This window comes from Larimichthys crocea, chromosome XI (assembly GCF_000972845.2).
Source record: "Larimichthys crocea isolate SSNF chromosome XI, L_crocea_2.0, whole genome shotgun sequence".
Taxonomy (NCBI): domain Eukaryota; kingdom Metazoa; phylum Chordata; class Actinopteri; family Sciaenidae; genus Larimichthys; species Larimichthys crocea.
The window spans coordinates 4,085,762-4,106,690 of record NC_040021.1 but is presented as its reverse complement, the minus strand read 5'-3'; the positions used below and the strand labels follow the sequence as shown (position 1 = coordinate 4,106,690).

At 41.6% G+C, this 20,929-nt stretch overlaps 1 protein-coding gene across 1 annotated transcript; it reads left to right on the top strand.

The window, feature by feature from the left end:
• Nucleotides 1-625: 625 nt before the first annotated feature.
• Nucleotides 626-19,596, top strand: enpp1 (ectonucleotide pyrophosphatase/phosphodiesterase 1; the record flags this gene model as incomplete). Its single annotated transcript, XM_027284271.1, has 18 exons — nucleotides 626-775; nucleotides 2,158-2,267; nucleotides 2,378-2,443; nucleotides 2,527-2,599; nucleotides 3,572-3,680; nucleotides 4,443-4,574; nucleotides 4,672-4,703; nucleotides 4,844-4,971; nucleotides 7,395-7,464; nucleotides 9,107-9,194; nucleotides 10,259-10,443; nucleotides 11,217-11,256; nucleotides 11,348-11,502; nucleotides 12,804-12,939; nucleotides 13,600-13,674; nucleotides 15,356-15,488; nucleotides 17,590-17,734; nucleotides 17,838-19,596. Coding segments are annotated over 18 exons (1,983 nt in total), but the record flags the coding sequence as incomplete, so codon positions are not given.
• Between the last annotated feature and the right edge of the window lie 1,333 nt (nucleotides 19,597-20,929).

The window sequence follows — 20,929 nt, the reverse complement described above, 5'->3', positions numbered from 1 at the left end:
CTTCTTTACTTCCAGGGAATCTTTTTGTCCTGTTTTGCTGTTTAAAGTTCTTTAGCGAACTCAAGGACAAAAATTAGTTCTTTAAGTCACTTTTGGTGCTTTTGCAGCAACCGGTTCTTTGAAAAGTTTCTTGCAGAACTAAAACATGTTCCCCTCTGGCATCACCATGAACCACTTTAGGTTCAAACCTTTACTTTTAAGAGTATATGGCTTTAAAGAGTTAAAAGTACTACATATCCCACCGAAATGTAGAGAACTAGAAGTATACTGTTGCATAAAACCAAAGCACAAATACAAATACCTCAAAATTCAACTTAAGTACAGTACTTGAATAAATGTACTTACTTACTTTCCACCACTGCTGTTAGTCTACCACAGTTCAACAGTGAATTTGGGTTTTTCCCTGCAGTTGAAGAGTCACGGCCTCTTCACTGTAGTGTAGAGGTCGAGGCCTAATGTCTTACATGTGGAGAGGAACAGCAGCAGAACTGCTCGGTGGAATCCAGATCCTGCAATTAAAACAAACTGAGGCAGTTACCAGTAATATTTAGGTTAGAAAAATGGGCGAAAAGGAGGTAATCACTTTAAATCTCTGCAGCCTCAGTATCAAAACAACTCACTTTGACTGTGTGCTTTTATCTCTCTGTTCCTGCAGGGTCTTTATCCGGAGTCTCATGGGATTGTGGACAACAAGATGTACGATGTGACCCGAAACGCTTTCTTCAGCTTGAAAACTGATGAGAAATTCGAAAAGAAATGGTACCAAGGAGAGCCAGTAAGTGAATCTGTGGATTGAGGAGGAGGAGGAGGAGGATTGAATTTTTGCTGAGCAAAGTGACAGCAGGGTAGTTCTCAGCAATGTTTTTGTAAAAAAAAATATGTGGGAGTCTGAGCCAGACAGCATTGTTCTAACAATACTAACAGTTAACACACCCGGACATGAATCAAGAGAAGACACTTGTCTTGCGTAAGAAATATGCAGCATTGTTCTGTAATTTGCTGTCTGTGAGCGGCACGAGACACTTGTTTTGTTTTTGTTTTTTTTTGCTCAGGATCAGCTCTCCCGGTAACGAGCCTCTCGATATAATTATGGATTGTGCTCGTGCTAAATGACAGCTTGTGAGGGCAGCGAGTTGTGCTTGTTTAGACGCTTTGTGGCTTCCATTTTAAATGGGACGCCTCTTAAATCTCGTTCCTCAACTGTGTGACAGGCTGCTCGCGAAAACACACCACGCAAGCTTCGATGTGACTTTCCAGGAGGAGGGAGAAATGCATGAACGATGACCCCTTGAGTGCATTCTTCTGTAATGAACCAATATAACTGAGTGCATCTGCCAAAACATGCTTACAAACCCGCCGCATAATTAAAACACTATGTATCGATTCAGTATAAAAATATGCAGTCAGACTTCCATCAGTCCTGACTGGCTGTGAGGGATTACACTTTTATCCTAATGGACTGATCGCTGCTGCTGTGATGTACTGAGATGAATGAATAAGGTATCGGTCAATTACAGATTAATGTGTCTGAATTAATCATGAACTGAGATGACACTCTGAACTCCTCCTTTCCTTTCCTCTCCTCTCCTCTCTTGTCGTGTCCTGTCCTCTCCTCTCTTCTCTCTCCTCTCCTGTCGTGTCCTCTCCTCTCCTCTCTTCTCTTCTCTTCTCTTGTCGTGTCCTGTCCTCTCCTATCCTCTCCTCTCCTCTCCTCTCTCTCCTCTCCTCTCTTCTCTTGTCGTGTCCTCTCCTCTCTTCTCTTCTCTTGTCGTGTCCTGTCCTCTCCTCTCCTCTCCTCTCCTCCCTTCTCCTGTCGTGTCCTCTCCTCTCTTCTCTTCTCTTGTCGTGTCCTGTCCTCTCCTCTCCTCTCCTCTCCTCTCTTCTCTCTCCTCTCCTGTCCTCTCTTCTCCTCTCCTGTCCTCTCCTCTCCTCTCCTGTCCTCTCCTCTCTTCTCTTCTCCTGTCCTGTCCTCTCCTCTCTTCTCTTGTCCTGTCGTGTCCTCTCCTCTCATCTCCTCTCTCCTCCTCTCCTGTCCTGTCCTCTCCTCTCTCCTGTCCTCCTTTTCTTTCCTCTCCTCTCATCTCATCTCCTGTCCTCTCCTGTAATCTTCTCTTCTCCTCTCTCTCCTCTCCTTTCCTCTCCTCTCCTCCTCCTCAGGTCTGGCTCACCGCCATGCGTCACAAGCTGAAAGCAGGCACTTTCTTCTGGCCTGGCTCAGATGTCAACATCGGTGGCACGTATCCAAACTTGTACAAGTTGTATAACAAGTAAGAGCGAGGCCCGTCACGTGACATACTTTTAAACTCCGATAGCACGATATATAGTGTTTTACTGATGTGTTTTAATACATAACACATGAAGTCTTTTTGGTGCACAGGAGCATCACATTTGAGGAGAGAGTGTCAACCGTCCTCGAGTGGCTCAGTTTACCTCAGGATGAACGGTACGACACGTCACACACGTCGTGAGTCGCCGTCAGAACACACTGCACATCTCGCGTAACTGCTGTCTTTGTGATTTTTTTAGACCTGACTTCTACACTCTGTACCTGGACGAACCGGACTCAGCAGGACATCGCTATGGGCCAAAGAGCAGTCAGGTCAGTCTAAACATCAACGCTGTAATTATGAGATGGTTGTTCATTACAGAAAAGCCTGTCAGGCTAGACCGAACAAGTAAAATATCTTCCACTGAGGTCCAGTAACTGAGCTTTTAGGTGCACCTCATGGAAGACTGGAATCAAACTATCAAAGTTTAAGTTGAATTATTATTCTTGTAGAAGAAGGAGCGTTTAACAGTGCAACACACAAGCGGGGTTACAGAGAAAAGGCTCCCCGAGGAGCTCTAACTGTTGGTTTGTCTCAGACACCTCCCTCACTGATGAGTCATGAACATTATGTATCAAAATGACACTTCCCAGGCCTGTTTCTCACGTCCTTGTCTCTCCTGTCCTTGAACTACTAATCTACAATTATCTCTCCCTGTCATTATATGAGTTAAAACATCTGAACCCCAGTATAAATCCTAATTTTTATATAACAGCTGTGATATACTGCACGACTGCAGCTGCAGCCTCAGTATTTTGATATCCTGAATATTCTGCTGACTGTTGCTTTTATTCGAACACGAGTTAGTGTCAAGAAGCTGAAATCAGCAATCGAGTTTTGGGCATTACTGCTTGAAAAATATTTTGCTTATCAAACTAGTTGCCAGTTAATTTTCTGGTGAATAAATGATCAAATAATCCCAGCTCTATACATCAGGGTAAGCATTCAAAGACTAATGTTTGATTTCACTAATTCGATGAGTACAGTTCATCTTGAATGATACGTGTTTATTATCCAACATTTAATCAAAGCGTCAGAGGAGTTGAGTTCTGTCGATATTTTAATGCTCCATATTGCCTCTTTCTCCAAATGTTGAACTCAGTTCAATTCAAGGTCATGAACCGTGCTGTCAAAGCCATTGGAGTTCATTATATTTGCTAATTATTTATCTGTTGAACATTGTTCTCCCGTCACAGTGACACATTAATTCATCTCATTAGTTTTAAATGCCGTTGTGCCTTCAGGTCGTTCAGGCTTTGAAAAATGTGGACGGGATTTTGGGCTTGCTGATGGACGGCCTGATGAAGAAAGGCCTGCAGAACTGTGTCAACCTGATAGTCATATCAGACCACGGTAAGATATCCACAAGAGTCATTTGTACAGAAAGAAAATCAGAAATATGTTCTTTTTTTAAGCAATTCAGAGGATTTCTTTCGGTAATTTCTTCCCCTTTTCTTTTCTCTTTCATTTAAAGCTGTGCATTTGCTTACCAACAAACTCGGCACATCCTTTTAAAATCTCTGCGGTTTCACGGGAACAAGTCAGTAGCATCGTTTTAGAGCTTGTGTGCCACTGAGAGCGACTTTAGAGGCTTAGTGTCATCTTCAAATGTTTGACTTGGTTGAGTCACTGCGCCTGTTGCAGGAAAAACTACACGCCAGAGAGAAACTCAATGAAAAATGAGCGTGTTATGTAGGAGCACACTGGGAAAAACTGTTCTCGTTGGCATGCTACTGTAGGAGGATATTTTGTGACGAGGAGTTTCTCTGGGCATCTGGAGAGCATATGTTTAGTCTTGTAATTAAACATATTGAGGAGCAAATGTGGTTCAGGGCGATGCCCGGTTATCCTCATCAAAGGCATCGTCTTCAGATATTCGTTTGGACGTACTGGGATAGTTATTAGTTTGCAGATTCATCAGCGTTCACAAGTCACACCCAAAACGGTGTTACACTGTAAATATAAACCCGCAAATGTGCTGTCAGTTTTAAGTGCTCTTATCTTCAGGCACATTTCTGTCAAGATAAACATTTGTGGCCTTGAAACAAAGCACAAGTCTCCACCATTTATGATTAAAAAACTGAGTACATATTAATATTTTCTCTTTTTTCACAGGCATGGAGGAGGCTTCATGTGAAAAAGCAGCATATGTGTCAAACTACGTGGACAATACAGATGGTTTTTCTGTCATCCAAGGCCCGGCTGCTCGCATCAGACCCACCAGCCTCCCAGACAATTTCTTTTCCTGTGAGTTTCCTGTCGAAAACACTCGACGATCAGTCAGTGTCAGTTTGTTTAATTTGTAACCAGTGCGGCTGACGTGGTCCTGTGTTTCTCTCCTCAGTCGACTATGAGGGCCTGGTGAAGAACTTGTCGGTATGCGAAGTATTCCAAATGTGACTTTTTGTATTGATAAGAAGAATGAAAGATTATCTGCCTGCTTAGCTTCTTGTCAAACAATCTCATTCTCCCCGTCTGCTGCGTGCTGATTCTCCTCTTCTGTGTCTGTTCTGAAGTGCAGGACCTCTGACCAGCCACTGAGGCCATACCTCAAAGAAAACCTCCCCAAAAGGATGCACTTTGCCAACAACAAACGCATAGAGAGAGCACATCTGTATATGCAGGAGGGGTGGCAGGCTGCGCTGTAAGTCACCGATTTAAGTTTTCAATGTGTTAAGAAGCTGGGAAGACTCATCAAGACTTGCACATCAAAAAAGTACAGAAAACAGTCATTTGATTTAATAGCAGTGTTATACGTGTATAAAAGAAACAGACAAACAAATGTCTTCAGACAACCGTCGTGTAGTCCATATATACTGTAGATAAACATAGAAATATACTGTAGATATACAGTTAGCAGCCCAAAGAGGCATCTACTGGATTGGATGGGAGAGGGAGCCAGTGGAGGTTCTGGAGGATGGGGTGATTTGTGTTATGGGATTTTTTTTAGGAAAAACTGTTGAATAAGGAAGACTGGATTCAAAGTATCAAAGTTTAAGTTGGATTTATTATTCTTGTACAAGAAGGAGCGTTTAACAGTGCAACACACAAAAGGGGTTACAGAAAAAGGCTCCTCGAGGAGCTCTAACAGTTGGTTCTTATGCAGATTTTTAAAAATGGGCTGTCTCGGACACCTCCCACCTGATACAGATAACATCATAACATCCTTTTTCAGTTTTCTGCTCAGTAATGAACATTTGTATTGAAATGACACTTCTCAGACCTTCCCTTGTCTCTCCTGTCCTTGAACTACTGATATCTCTTCCTGCCATTCTCAGCAAAACACAGTCCACAAAAGGGAAATGCACGAGATATGCAAAAAACAAAAAACACACATTATATGAGTTAAAACATCTGAACCGCAGTATGAATCCTAATTTTTATAACAATATGGTCATGGGTTAGGGTGAGCATGCGAGCTGCAGAGTCTTGGATATATTGGAGTTTATTCAGTGTTCTGGATGCTTTGCCGTAGAGGATGCTGTTGCAGCAGTCAATTCTGGAGGTGGTGAAGGCGTGAATGAGGGTTTCTGCAGCAGAGGAGAATGATGGGCTGTGTGTGTTTATGTTTTTGAGATGGAAGAAGGCAGTTCTGCTGATTTATGTGTTGTTCAAAGGTAAGGTTGTTGTCAAAGACGACCGCGTGGAGAGGAGGGTAGGGTGGAGTTGTCAACGGTGAGGCCCAAAACTGTGAGTGGTTTTGGTGAGGGCCAATGATTATCATATATGATTTGTCACAGCTCAGAGGAAGCTGGTGTGCGTCCAGGATTTGATGTCAGTGAGGCAGACGGAGAGAGAGTGGAGTGAGTGTGGTGATGGATTTGGTGGAGATGTAGAGCTGGATGTCGTCGGCGTAGCGGCGGAATTGGAGACCATGACGAAGCGTGTTCTTATATATATAATAAGAGCTATCCTAGTTTCTCCTTTACGCTAGAAAAGAAAGGGGGTTGCAATTTGCAACTACACTGCTAGATTCCTCTGAATCCGCGATTCTCAAACTGGGGTCCCTGGACCTCCAGGGGGTCCGTGAGCCATAGGTTGGGGGTCCGCGAAAAAAAAAAGGAATAAATTAATAAAGTTATGGTGTATCGTTTAAAAAGTGCATAACTATGAATGGAAAAAAGCCAATGATTCTCACTTAGGTTAGGTTTAGGACAGTAAAAACTTCTGAAATGATTGTGACCTACCACGAAAATCTGTTTCCTCGGGACTTGCAACTCCTGCAGCTGATCTAATTAACACAACGGACATAAGTCTGAAGTATTTAGGTTGAAAAGTTTAAAATATAAATAATTCCTATGGCATCTACTAGCACAAACGGCTAGTAAACATTTTTTTATCTGCGTGAGGATTACTTTCTCATCTTCAAACTCAAAAAGATTGAGAACCTCTGCTCTAAATCCCACACATTGTTCCTTTAAGGACAAAGAGACCTGTGTGTTCATAATAACACTTAGCTTGGAAAAAGACTTAAATGTTTTTAAGTGTAGCACTTATGTTTCCATAGTGCTGTTTTAATGGGACCAGATGTCTGTCTGTGTTTTACCAGCTGCATTTTGCAGATTTTAAAGAGCACGCTTGAAAGACAGAACAAAGCATATGCAGTGTACGCTGTCACAGTAATTAATCTGGAATTAGCGAGTATTATGTAAAGCACACAGGGTGTCGTGACAATTGATATGAATGCATGACGAGAATTAAAAAAAGATTCTTCTTCTTTGGGCCACACAGAAGTTGAAGCATTTACAGTAATTAGTGTTAGCAATCATTCATAATGAATGAAGCATGGTATGTTGGAGCAGAGTTGTACAACCCCCTTTGATGGATAGCAACCATGTAATCAAGGAAAATTGCTTCAGGCTGAAGAATTCAATCAGTCCACTTGAACGTAGTTACAGTGTGATGTGACTCGCTGTTTGGGTTATATAGAATTAAATCTGCCCCTCAGATCGAGATAATTTGGCATGAACTGTTCCTTCAAGTGACTCCTTCCTGTTTTTTTTTTCCTTGTCTTCCTGTGTTTATTTTAGATCTTCAGGCAAAATGTTTTTTAATCTCTTTTGACAGAAACCGCAAGGAAATCAAGTACTGCACCGGAGGATTCCACGGCTCCGATAACCTCTTCACCAACATGCAGGTCAGAGGAAGGAAAGATGTGTTTGTTTATCCGCCAACGATAAGAAGCGCGATTATATGTTTACAGCAAATTTCAAACTGACGTCACGTCACTCATTGTTCTTCTGATTTTTAAAACCGATAAGCTGTGAGATGACAAACCCAGCCGTACGGCAACAAAATCATGCTTCATTGTATATATTATAAGTTATTTTCAAGGGTGGACCTGGGAAGGCCTGATAACTCCAACACTGGACTATTACTTGGCTACAATTCAGTTAAGAACACAGCAAGCAGCTCGGGTGTAAGGGGAATTTTGGCAGAAATTTGGACCCGCCAGATGCTGATGCTCAGTTTTTACTGTAAAAATATGTATTTTTAGCCAAAAAAACATCTTACAAGAGAGAATCATAGTACTGCCAGTGCCAGGCATGTTGAAACACTAGACGAGATTTAACTTGTTTCCAGCTTTCTAAAGGGCAACAAGAGTTCAGAGAATCGCCACTAACCCTAACCACCACTGGCCTATAAAGGGTCAAATCCCAACCCACGTGCACCCACGACGCCTCCACACCACATCTACTCACCACTACGTGTCCAACTAACCCACCACTGGCCCTCTACCAGCTACCTACACAGGCTCAGCAAATATCCACTAAATAAAAGAAATTACAAATGTTTCTCTGTTACCTAGAGCCATACCTTGAAATACGGGAGTCAGGGAGTTATAAATACATACACTCTACCCACATCTACACGCTGCCACGAGTCCAGTGCACCAACTCTTGACGCTCTGCAACCTTCTGTTCAAAAGTCCAGTACCCCTACTGGAATCTGTATGTATTTATAATCACAATTATCACTACATATCTGCGAGCTGAGAGGTTCAACGGCAGTCCTCCCAACACTTTTGGCTGTGAGGTTCAGTAGCTTTCCTTCAGGGTCAAACAATTTATTCAAAGCGGCTCCACAACAACAGCTGCTTACGCAAAAGGAGATGTGGATCAGTGAATCAGGATGCGCGTCAGTGATCGTGCAGCACGCGTCTAGGAAATTAAGATATGTAAAAGGAAAATGTGTGTTTGCTTTGGTTACTCTCTGCTCAGACCAGAGATGAAGATATATTCAAGATTTATTTATTTTTTATTTCTGTGAATGACGCACAAATACTACAGAGCTCTAAAACTGTACTTGAGTACAGTAATTACACTTGTTGTGAGAGGTTGCTCTCCACCTACACGTCCTCCGCTTTAAGTTTGTTTGTCTGCCACCTTCGTAGCTTTTGTTACTCGACATGGTTTACACTGGAATTTAACTTGGTATAATTAGCTGACAAGCCTGCTGACTGAGTCTAAAAAATAAAGTGTGTGGGTCGAGCAAAGTAAATGATTCTACAAATACACTGAGCAAAGAGAGAGAGAGAGCAAAGTGTGCCTGAAATAGACTCAGCTACAAATATCTCCAAACCCCACCAGGCGACATCTCTCCTAGAAATGCCTGACTCACATTTTCAAGGTTATACAAGGTCACTTTATTGATTTGGTTCATGTTCAAATATTTACACGCCTCAGTTTCTGTTGTTTGTACAGGTCACTGCGCTCTCTTGTTTGTATCTACGAATAAATGAATGTCAGTCTGTTAATGTGTAATCTACTTCTTTTCAGGCCATCTTCATCGGATACGGCCCAGGGTTTAAACACAACACTGTCGTGCCCCCTTTTGAAAACATTGAAGTATACAACCTCATGTGTGGTAAGTAGCATAGCGCACACTTGTCGCTGTAACTGTGTCTTTTATTCTTTCAATACCTAAAGTGATGCTTCAACATTTTGAGAACTGAGCTTGTTGACTTTCTTGTGTTCTGACGTCTTGTCGTCATGCGAGGTTGCCAGGCAACTAGAGGGGATGGGAAGTACAATGAATACGCCCCACGTAAAGCGACAATGTGTTGGTTTTACACTTTGGACTAAACAAACGGAATATAATGTGTCATCAGTGGACCTGAGGCAGACTCAGTGACATCTATAACGGACACCTACCTGTTGATCAAAGTGTCCACACTCTTAATCCTGCATAACTTTAAGCCTTAATATAACCTGAACAGGTGAGTTGTATATAAATTCACCCTCAGTACAGTTGTCATGAACGGGGAAATTAGCTACAGAGACCAAAACTGTTTTTTGTACCAGGCTGTAAACATGTTTATTTCTGCTGTGAAACATGGGGACTTATGGATACTGACTCACTTCTGGAGCCAGCCTCAAGTGGACGTTTGAGGAACTGCAGTTTTTTGGCACTTTACAGCCACAGAAGTTGTCGCTTAAGCCTATTTCCTAAAATGTCTAACCATTCCTTTTTAATGAGATCATTGATTGTTTCCAGTTGACTTTCAGTTCAAAGTATTTTGCAACAAAGTGAAAGATTCATACACTAATTCATGTGCACATGGTTTCCCTTACATACCGCTGTCCACCACTCCTCCTACTGACATCACTGAAAATGAGGCCCAGGTTGTAAAAAAAAAAAAGGTCGATCGTATAAGACAGAGCAACAGTCAACAGTTCAGAAGAGGAAACAGGTGCACTTAAGCAATGAATTTCAGTTTGTTACAGCAACCACATCAGAAAGAAGTAATGACATGAACGGAAAAGTTCTAAAAAGAAATCCCAGTTCGTCCTCCTTCTAAAACATCTGGAAGTCAAAATTAATAGAAACACCCAAAATATGCGACATTGCATTGAGTTCATCAGTTTGTTGTTACGTCCATTTTCTGTAGGGTCAAAATAAACGTCCCACCATCTCGTTTCCTCCTCCAGATCTTCTCCGAGTTCGTCCCGCTCCAAACAACGGCACTCACGGCAGTCTGAACCACCTCCTGAAGAACCCCGTACACCAGCCGGGTTACCCGCCGCAGCTCTCACATGGCGACACCTGTGATGCCAGAAACCCGTTCCCGACCAACGATCTGCAGTGCACTTGTAGCGCGCAAACAAAGGAGATGGTATGTGTAACAGGTTCTTTAATTCGTGCATTTGTTTTCAGCCATTCTGGCATCATGGTGTCTGTCTGTCGGTCGGCCGGCTCACCGGTTTGGTCTAGACTCTCGAACTGATGGTTATGAAATTGTGTGCAGACTTTCGTGGTCCCCAGAGGATGAAACCTCATGACTTTAGTGATACCCTGATTGATCATCCATTGTCATTGTTCCCGTGGTTTTTGTCAATGTAACTATCTCAACATGTCTCATAGCTCCACAAACTTTCCCTTTAGCATCACCATGAGTTTGGCAAGTCTCGACAACCTTAGAATAGATTGCTATGAAATTTGTGGCAAACATTCATGCCCCCATCAGGATGATCCTTTCCAACTTTCCAGTCTTCATCTTCAACACTTTGTTTTGTGACAAAACACCTCCAGAACTGACATTTTCATGAGCCTCAGCTCACTTTAGTGCATTGTGTATTTAGTGTTAGTAAATTCCTCCATGTTTTCGAGCAAGTTTGGCCATTTTCTGATGATGAAACACTAAACACATCACAAGATGATCAAAAAATACAGTCATACTACTACGCAGGCTGTGGCTCAGGAGGTAGGGTCTACTAAGATCGGTGGATCGATCCCCGGCTCCTCCAGTCTGCATGCCGCAGTGTCCTTGGAAAAGATACTGAACTTGATACTTGCTACTAAACACTGTGAGCCACCGATGAACTCTTGGCACCTTGCATGGTAGCCGATGGTGTCTTGTACAGTAACATGACGTGTGAATTTTTGTAGGAGACGGAGATGAACAGACCTCTCATCAGAACTAACTCCAGTGAGTTTCATTCTGTTTTTATTTTACTTTTATTATTTTAATGTCCAGAAAGAAAGAAAAACCTGCGCGACTCACACGTTTTCCGTTTCAGGCTCCAGTTTACGTCGCCTTCACCAACCCTTCGGCACCCCTCAAGTCGTCCAACCAGACGCCAAATTTTGCGTCCTCTATCAGTCCAGCTACGCCAACGGGTACAGCAAAGATCGCCTCATGCCTCTCTGGGTTGCGTACACCATCCAGCCTCTGGTGAGTCCGAAGTTTGGAGCTGGTCTTTTATCTCTAAACATAGCCCTGTACAGTTGAGTTGTCCTGGCTGTATTTCTTCTGTGGTCAGGGTTTGGCAGGAGATTGTAAGAGGTTGTTTAGTATCTGAATCCCTTCTCTATGCAGCTGTTACTCATCTTCTGTGCTCATGTTGGCTCAGACACTTCTTGTCTTTCTTATTATGCGGCCGAGCTTTAGTGTAAATCATGACCTCAGGCAGAGTGATACATTCTGTAGAGTTTACACTGTTGTCTGAATAATGGAGCGAGTGAGGATATAGATTTGTTTTTTCTAGATGAGCTAAATATGGCTCGCGCCGTACTCTGTGTTCATTTTGGCTTCAGAACTTCTGTGGTTAAGATTTGGGGTTTGTTTCATCTGTGTCACAGCTTAGCTCACAGTACGGTACTCAACCCATTTGTACGCCCACAGAAAACTTTGATTTTACAGCTTGTCAAAGTTAACAACTCCATATAAAGCCGGCTTAAAGCCCCTAGAATATTCAATTAATGGCTGGAAAGTGTGAGGAGATGCCCCGAAACGTGCTTACATTTCTATTCTTGCACATGCAGGATGTTGAAAATATGCAAAGCCTTTGATGCTTTATATTTCTGCCTGTAAACGGAGACAGAAAAAGAAGTAACATGTATTTTAACCAGTCTATAAATGTCTAATAATTTCATGTAAGTTCCCCGTAAATATCCATATAAACTAAGATAAAACAGAGTTCATTCATCACTGCATTGACTGTAAACAACGAATATCTCAACAGCTATTCGACATTATTTACAGACATTCATGGACCCCAGAGGATGAACCATAATGTGATCCTATGATTTTTCCTCTAGCACCACCATGAGGTTGACTTTTTGTTTTTAGCTTTTAGTTAAATGTCTCCACAGCTGTTTAATGGATTGAAATTTGGTACAGATGTTCGAGTCCACCTCTGGATAAATTCATCAGCTTTTTGCACATTCAGCTAAATTACAAATTAGACCAAAGTCTGTTGTTCCTTTTAATAAGAACCAGACTTCTTTGTCCATACAAACTTTTAACCAACATTCAAAAGTAGCATTTTCCTCTGACAGCAGAGGGATGTGACATGCGGTTATGTTGTTTCTGGTTGGGGTGGGGGGGCTCTGCAAACAGAAACACTGCATTGCCCTCGCTGACCCATATACACAAGCAAATCAAATCCAAAGCGAGTGATCTTACACAACACAGTGCTGGCCCGGAGTCCTGCTCCACACAGCCCACCGAGCCTCTCTCTCTCTCTGTCTTAGACCAGAGTCCAGCCTCTGAATCCAGAGTCGGAGAAGTGTGTTCGTGCTGACGTACGCATCCCACCGGCCGCCAGCCAGATGTGTGGGCGCTACAGAGAAGACCCCAGTTTGTCCTTTGGCCTGCTGCATCCCCCCAGTGAGTTTGTGTGTGTGTGTGTGTGTGTCAGTGAGTGTGTCTGTATGGGGGGTCATAACAGTCCATCTCGAGCCGGGTGTTGAATTCAAGTTGACGTGTTTCAGAGCCACATTCTCATGTAAAGATGCACACACACACACACACACACACACACACACTGTATTTTTTAATGAAATTCAGGTTTCAGGTAGCTCCACAAAAGGAAGTGAGAGGCTGAAAGAGTGAAGTAAAAGCTTGTAAACAGCTGTGAGGAAGTTAGACTTTTTATTTTTGCTCATGGCTGCGGTAGAAAGTGATACCAGACTAGTGATATGTGACTATAGAGCTGCCATGACTTATTGATTAACTGATTTATTAATCATTTAAGTCATTTTCCAGGTCAAAATTCTAAACATTTGTTTTCTTCCAGCCTCTTTAATGTAAGGATTTTGCAGAATGAGTTTTTTTTAAGTCGATTGTGCAAAATAAGACATCACTTAAGAATCAATCCATTAATAAATGAAATGATGGGCAGATCAATCATTACTTGTAGCTGCACCAACATCTGAAGTTCAATCTCAATTCCTTTATTTTGACTTTTTCCAACGTGCTTTTTGTGTTTTTTTACCCAAATTGCGAACGCATTAAAGTTTTTCTTCACCTCTCATTTACTCTCTGTAGATCTGAGTGCCAACGGACCTGAGACAGACTCTCTAATCGCGAGCAACATGGCACCGATGTTCCCTGCATTTAAAAGTGAGTCAGTCTCTCAAGTATTTATTGGCTCCTGTTTTTTTTTGCGCTCTAGCTGCACCCACAGATGGAAATCGGAGTCACGGTGATGCACGAGTTAAAAAAATGAATGCCGGGGTTCGTTTGCAGACTGAAAGGGGAATTTTTGAGTGGAACAATTTAATTAACAAGTGAACTGATGAGATATAATAGATCAACACTAGACACGCTCTGTTTTGCTAAATTGTTCAACACTCCAGTTTTCCGAGAGAGCAGGTATCGTGGTTTGCCAATTCTCATCAGCCGTTTTTATTCAATATTATACTTCTCAAAGCAGATAGTCTAAAAACAGGCTATACTTTTGGTTCTTAAATATACATAATAGGAGTCCAAAGATCCAACCGCTGTGATTATATGGGTCTAGTGTGCTTTCATTTAGTTAAGCTCTTTCTGTGAAGCACAATTAAAGGTTTAGTCAGACGATCTTTTCCAGACTTAATCTTCCTGCCATCCTGCGTTAAGACGCCGCAGCTTTTTCTCCACGCGAATAAGACCGACGCTCTGAAGGTGGTTTAGTTTGTAATGTGATACGACTGATCTGACTCACCGGACTGCCCTCTGCAAACACACATTAATTGTACTGGAATGAAAGCTCATTCACACCCTTCACTTTTTCTTCTTTTGATAAGGATAAAGTTGCTTATTCTGCTGTAAATCACACAGTGGATTACGTCTGTACCTGCACTAACGGTGACACGTGTGTGAGAGTATGTGAGGGGGAGGTTTGGTGATTTAATGCAGATCTTTTGTTGAGGCTTGTTGATCGTGTCAGCTGACTAATGTATCGATGTATCAGATTTCCTCTTGAGGCCACCCGTACTGTAGATGGAAACTCTCCCACTGGAAGGAAAACCCTGCCGTAATCCTGCCGCTTGTGTCTGCCGGGAGTATAAATATAACCGCTAACAGGCGCTGACCCCTGGTGGCACATTGCTGCGTCTACACAGTCATGAAAGCGTGACAACAGGCTGGTTTCTTGACATACAGTACACTTATTTATGGGTTTTTACATCACAAAATCTCAGCAGTTACATACAAATGTGCAGAGAATATCTCTGCGCCTCTGTTTGCTCACAAACCCGCCCTCCATCTCGTCAGCCCCTGAACTCTCAAGGGTGTTTCTACTCTGTGGGTCCACAAGCTTGTCATACTGATGACACATCATAACATAACATGCACTGAAAACACAAACTGTACAGACTAAACCGAGAGAAATAAATAAATAAGTAAATAAATAAAGGGTGTGGGTGGGGTAAGAGTTGAAGATGAATGAGGTTAGGGTTGAACCATCATGAGACTATCATTATCCTCCTCAATAAGAGGCCGTTTTAGTTTCGTATAAAAGGTTTTCCAGATCTTCATGAGTGTATATTTACTTTTTTCTAACTCGTCCATCCTGTGAAACTTCTTCTAGTGTTTAAAGACGTGAAGGCAATAACTTCTCGAGCCTTTAATGATTCTGGTATATTTCCAAAGTGAATGTGAATATGATCTGCTGGTTGGCCTTCACACACCGAGAGCAAACATACATTTCAAATGATTCCTTCCAGGTTGTAATAATGTAATCACTGGTTTCTTTCTACGGACCACGGTGTCATTAGTTGTGGAGAGCTGAAAGGTTTGCGTGTGTTCTCTCTAACTGCAGATGTTTGGACGTACGTCCACGATGAGCTGCTTCCAAAATATTCACAACAGCTGAACGGGGTCAACGTCATGAGCGGGCCGATATTCGACGAAGATTACGACGGACACGTTGATGCACTCAAAGCAATCTCAGGGTAAGTCAGCAACACACACTCCAGGAAACCGATTAGTTCCCTCATCAGTTAATCTGCCTCTCGATGAACTGTTCATTGTCCTGTAGCAAAACTTTATCTAATAAACAGCCTGAATAAATTACAGTAATGTGCAATGTTACGATGCAACCAAAGTAGATCATCATCTGTAAACATGTTATATTTTTAACAATTAAGCTAAATTAAACATCTGAATATTAAATCTGGCTGACTCTTATCTTAATAAGTACATTTCTAAATAATGTCATGAAAAGCTGTTTATCATCTTATCAATTCAGCCAAACTCAGGGACTTCCAGTCAAAAGCTGACCTGGAAAAACACATTCAGACGTCTATTTCAAGCATGACTGACGACTGAAATAATCTTTTAATCGAGCTTCAAAAAGCTTCTTCTTCACTTCTGAAGTCACTACGCAGGCTACCTCACAGTAATAACAACGATAGATAATCAATAATGGGACGAAAATACATTACAGACCTGTTTGAAGGAGTCTAGGGTGAAGTCCATCTAAAAAGTCAAGACCACAAGAAGCCTGGATCCTTTAATATGAAGTTGAATTCTTTAAAAAATATATTTTAAATCTTGTTTTTATCTACACCACACACAACGATGAATTAATTCTTAATTTAATGTCTGGAAATTGAATTGCCACTGTATGAAACGTGTTGCAAGGGGGAGAATAAGTTGTGATGTTTATTACTGACCACTAGTTGGCCAAAGAAAAGAAAAATCTCTGCTTCACTCGTTGAAAAGCAACATGTTGAGAAGTATGAAGGAGGGGAACGTTATTTTATCGTGTCCGTGGAAGACGTGAATTTAACTGAAGGAGCCTGAAACGTCTTCATGGATCTACAAGTCCAGTTAGCTCAGATTTAACCCTTCTCAAAAAGACTGTCGTTTTTAGTCAGACTCCATGCTGTGGTTGTTTTGAACTTGATTACTTAAATATCAGCGACAGATGATCGTTAATAGTCTAAATGTGTTGTTGTGCACGACATACGCCTAAAACAAAACATTTAAATTAACTGTCACTGTTTCATGCGGCTCTTTTGCAATCTCTGTCTGTTTGTGCATTTGCTGATTGCTTAACCGTGTGTGTGTGTGTGTGTCCATATTGTGTCAACGTGACGTGTCAGTATGTCCGGCTCATGTCTCTGTTCAAACCACAAACGCTGCTGAAAGATGCAAATCTACTGAACTTTCTTTTTTTTAAATGAGTTTTTAATCACCCTAAACATTTTGATTGGTTACTATAGAATTCACCGTATTAATAAACTTTCATTTAAAAAATATTCCCACATTTTGCAACAAGAGAAATGTATTACAAGTCACATTCAGGCTGTTTTATTACAAACACAGCAGGTGTTCTTACATAAATAGGTCAAAAGTTTACTGTCGTATGTGACAAACATTTAGATTTAAGAAATTTTAAATAATTCATCTGTTAAACTCGAGCCAGAGAACGTCCTCATGATCGTCACTGATCAGCAGAGAAGGCAGCCTTCTGATATGTGTTCACAGCAGATTTACACGATTTATTATTATTTAGAGGATGAAGGAGATAATGTACTGTGGGATGAGGATGGAGGGATGAAGGGTTGGATGAGGAGGGGAGTCGAGACTCTGAGTCGGGGAGCGTCTCTTTATCACTGAATGAATCAAAGTGTTCCTGAACCTCGTTAGAAAACTTCATTTATAGATCAGTGTCTTCACTCTCTGTGGTTGTGGTTGCTCACTCAACTTCCCCTCAACGGTTTCAGGTTCATACGAAAACTAAAAATACAGTTCTTGACAAATTAATTAAGTTTCTGGTTTCTTTAAAATGATGACTTAAGGAAAACATGTGTTATGAGTTGTAGTCATGGTTACTGTGGTCCAAATATAGCTCCACAGATACAATGCAGACTAAAACAAGAGGATATTGAAACACAGTGTGCAATGAATTTGTCAAGATTTGAGGCTTTGCTCTTTGAATTGCGTCATGAGCGCTGCTTCTGCATCCCCCACGTTCACACACCTGAAAATAAGTTTATTTAAAAGAGGCAGCAGTGTTTCAAACCCTATCACCTCATGTGTCTCCAGGAACAAGGCTCCCATCCCGACACATTTCTTCCTGATCCTCACCAGCTGTGGGAACTCGACCTTGAGTCCCGTTGACTGCAAGGGTCCCCTCCAGGCCAAGTCCTTCATCCTGCCGCACAAGCCTGACTACACAGAGAGCTGCGCTGTGAGTAACACCACGACTCCTCTGCTACTCGTTTCTACACGTCTGTGGAAACCTACAGTGGAGAAAATGATCACTCACTGATGTCATTTGTTCGTTTCTTCAGAACGGGGCTTCAGACTTGGCATGGGTGGAGGACTGGCTGCAGTTTCACGCGGCGCGAGTCCGAGACGTCGAGCTCCTCACTGGACTCAGCTTCTATCACGACAGGTTATCGGTGGAAGAGACGCTACAGCTCAAGACTCTTCTACAGACTGCTTAAAATCAGAGACATTAGCGAGAGAAGCTTTAATGTCCATAAGAAGCCATACCGGTCTGCGCAGCAGGCCTCTGTCCACCGACCGCCAGCGGGTTTAACCGGTGCCTCAACCTGAAAAAGTTCCATCCAGGTTTTTTTGTGATATGTCTGATTCCCAAAAAGTGTTTTTATAATGATTCAGTGTGAAAGCAGTATATGTATATATATATTTGATCATGTTTTTATAAAGAATAGTCAGTCCTCCGGACCTCTGAACCAAAGATCCCGTCACGTCTGCTGAGTGGCTCCAAAGATGACGACAGTTTGGCAGGAACAAAATAAAAAAGGGAAAAAAGATTTATTGATGTGAGAAGAATCTATTTATACTGTTGTTTTATTGGCACTTTGAGGAACACATGACAATCTGGAAACAGTCGTACCTGCCTCTACCACAGGTTCAACATGAAAATTAATCTGCCAGCTGTCATCTCATGCTCATTGTTGTTGTTTTTGTAATTTCTCTTTCCAACACCAGTGTTGTTTTTAGTATTTTGTACATTTTTTTGGTTTGATTAATGCCATTTTGAGATAATTATTTGATTTTTGAGTGTGCGTGCATGTGTGTGAATGAATGCATGGATGGATTATGAGAAATCCTACATAGGCGCGAGACACTGACCGGACCAGACTGAAAGAGACAAAATGAAATGTTGTATTGTGCCTCTTTGTGGTTGTTTTATATCTTTTTATGACTATTTTGTATCTCTTTGTAGTTGTTTTGTCTCTTTGTGGTTGTTTTATGTTGTTTCATAGTTGTTTGATGTCTTCTTGTAGTTGTTTTAAGTTTCTTTGTAGTTGTTTGATGTCTTCTTGTAGTTGTTTTAAGTTTCTTTGTAGTTGTTTTGTGCTTCTTCATGGTTGTATTTTCTCATGTGGTCGTTTTTGCATCTCTTTCTTATAATTATTAATCTCTTTGTGCTCTTGCATGTCCTTCTTTTGTTGTCATTTTGCATCCCTTCATAGTCATTTTGCAACAGGCGTCTTTCTGCAGTTATTAGGCACATTTTGAGGTTGTTTTGCACCATTTCAAGGTCATTTAGCATCTTTGTAGGCGTTTTCCGTGTCCTAACGACTCGTTTGTGGTTGTATCGTGTCTCATTTTACACGTCTTGTCATTTTGTGTCCCTTTCTTGTCATTTTGCATCTCTTTGTTGTCATTTTGTGTCCCTTTCTTGTCATTTTGTGTCCCTTTCTTGTCATTTTGTGTCTCTTTCTTGTCATTTTGTGTCTCTTTCTTGTCATTTTGCATCTCTTTGTTGTCATTTTGTGTCTTTTTTTTGTCATTTTGTGTCTCTTTCTTGTCATTTTGTGTCTCTCTCAGTGACATTCTGCAGGTGAGGCAGATCTCTGTGGCGCAGCTGTTGCTGGAGATGAAGACAAGGCTGTCTTTTTTTAGTTTTCCTATTCAGTCATCCATCCATTTCTGTAAATCTGTGTGTGTGTGTGTGTGTGTGGGTAGCTGAAATGATTTCTCTATCAACAGTTCCTGTTCAGTCATTTCATGTTCACGTCACAGCGTCTGTCTGGAAGTTGAGGCCATTTGTTGAAAATAAAAAGTAAAGTTTCATTATGTGTTACGTCTTTTTCAGCTGTCGGAAATGGTTCAAATATACAATTTCATAAAAAAACAAACACTTTTCTACACTGACCTTGTGACCTTTTGTATTCTTTATTCCTTACCTATTACACATAGATCCGGGCTGCATACGCACACTGTCTGCACACTGTATTACACCCTAGGAGGAAACAGAGCTGTTGCTCTGTTGGCCATCTCCACTTTGCAACAATACGTGTGAACGCAAAAAGGAAGGAAACCGAGCTCTGTATATTTGACTTAGTCTATATAATCTTTCACTTCCTCGGGCTGACCACTCTGCAAGTGAGTACGGCAGCGCTCTGAGCCTGAGGGTAAGATCTTGCAGCTTTCTTTGCAACTCTTCACTCTGCAAGTGACCTAGTTCTCATGTCGCTCTACTTTTCTTTTAACGCTGATGTAAAACGCAACTTTGTCTCAGTGGCTTTTTCCCGAGAGTTATAGTTAGTGGAGATTTAGCAAGAAAAGGGGCGTGCTTGAGTTTGTGTTTTTGTGACCACGACATTTTAGTCATCAAAGGGAAATCTAAACTGATTGCATATACTCTGTGAAAGTGTGAGCTTCCTGTTCTCTACGCAGGTGAGTATTTATCTGCATTTGCTTTTTCTCCTGGCATTGTGCTCGCTGCATGAGGTGTAGGTCTACAAGAAAAGTTTTTATTTCTGTTTCATAACTTCTATTTTGGTTCATCTGGTTTCATATCTTTCGTATAAATGTTTGCAAAAGCAAGTGCAACAATGGAAAGTTGCAAATGTCTAACTAAAAAGAGTTTTCTACTTATTTTTAACATGACATTTTAAATAACAGCATGAATAGCTGCTGAGTTGAATGCACAGATGTCGACATCATGCAGATGAATTCCTGCAAAGTATTTTAAGTATCTTTTGGCTCGTTGCAGAGTTTGTGAACAGGTCAACTTTTTCTCAAATTAAGCAGCCACAGTTCGCGTGTCAGAGTTTCTGTGGCCGTCGATGACAGCCGATTGGTTTTGATTTGGAATTTACTTTGTGGTGATCGTTCTTGGCTGTAAGCGTTGACATTCAGCCCCCGGGGGGTCTGATCTGAGTTATGCAGCCCCTCATACAGGTCTTCCAGGAAACTGTGATCACGTGATCCGTTTGTTTCGTTCTCACGGTGTTCAGACTCCATATTTAGGTCGTAATATATTCAGTCAGGTGTCTTTCCTGTCACTGCTGTGGTGGGCTGATATGGTCTCCCACCCTTGCTTCTCGGATATGAAGTCAGAGTCGCCACTACACCACAGACAGCTTGAATCATTAAAGCTCTTTGCATAGTAGAGGCGAGC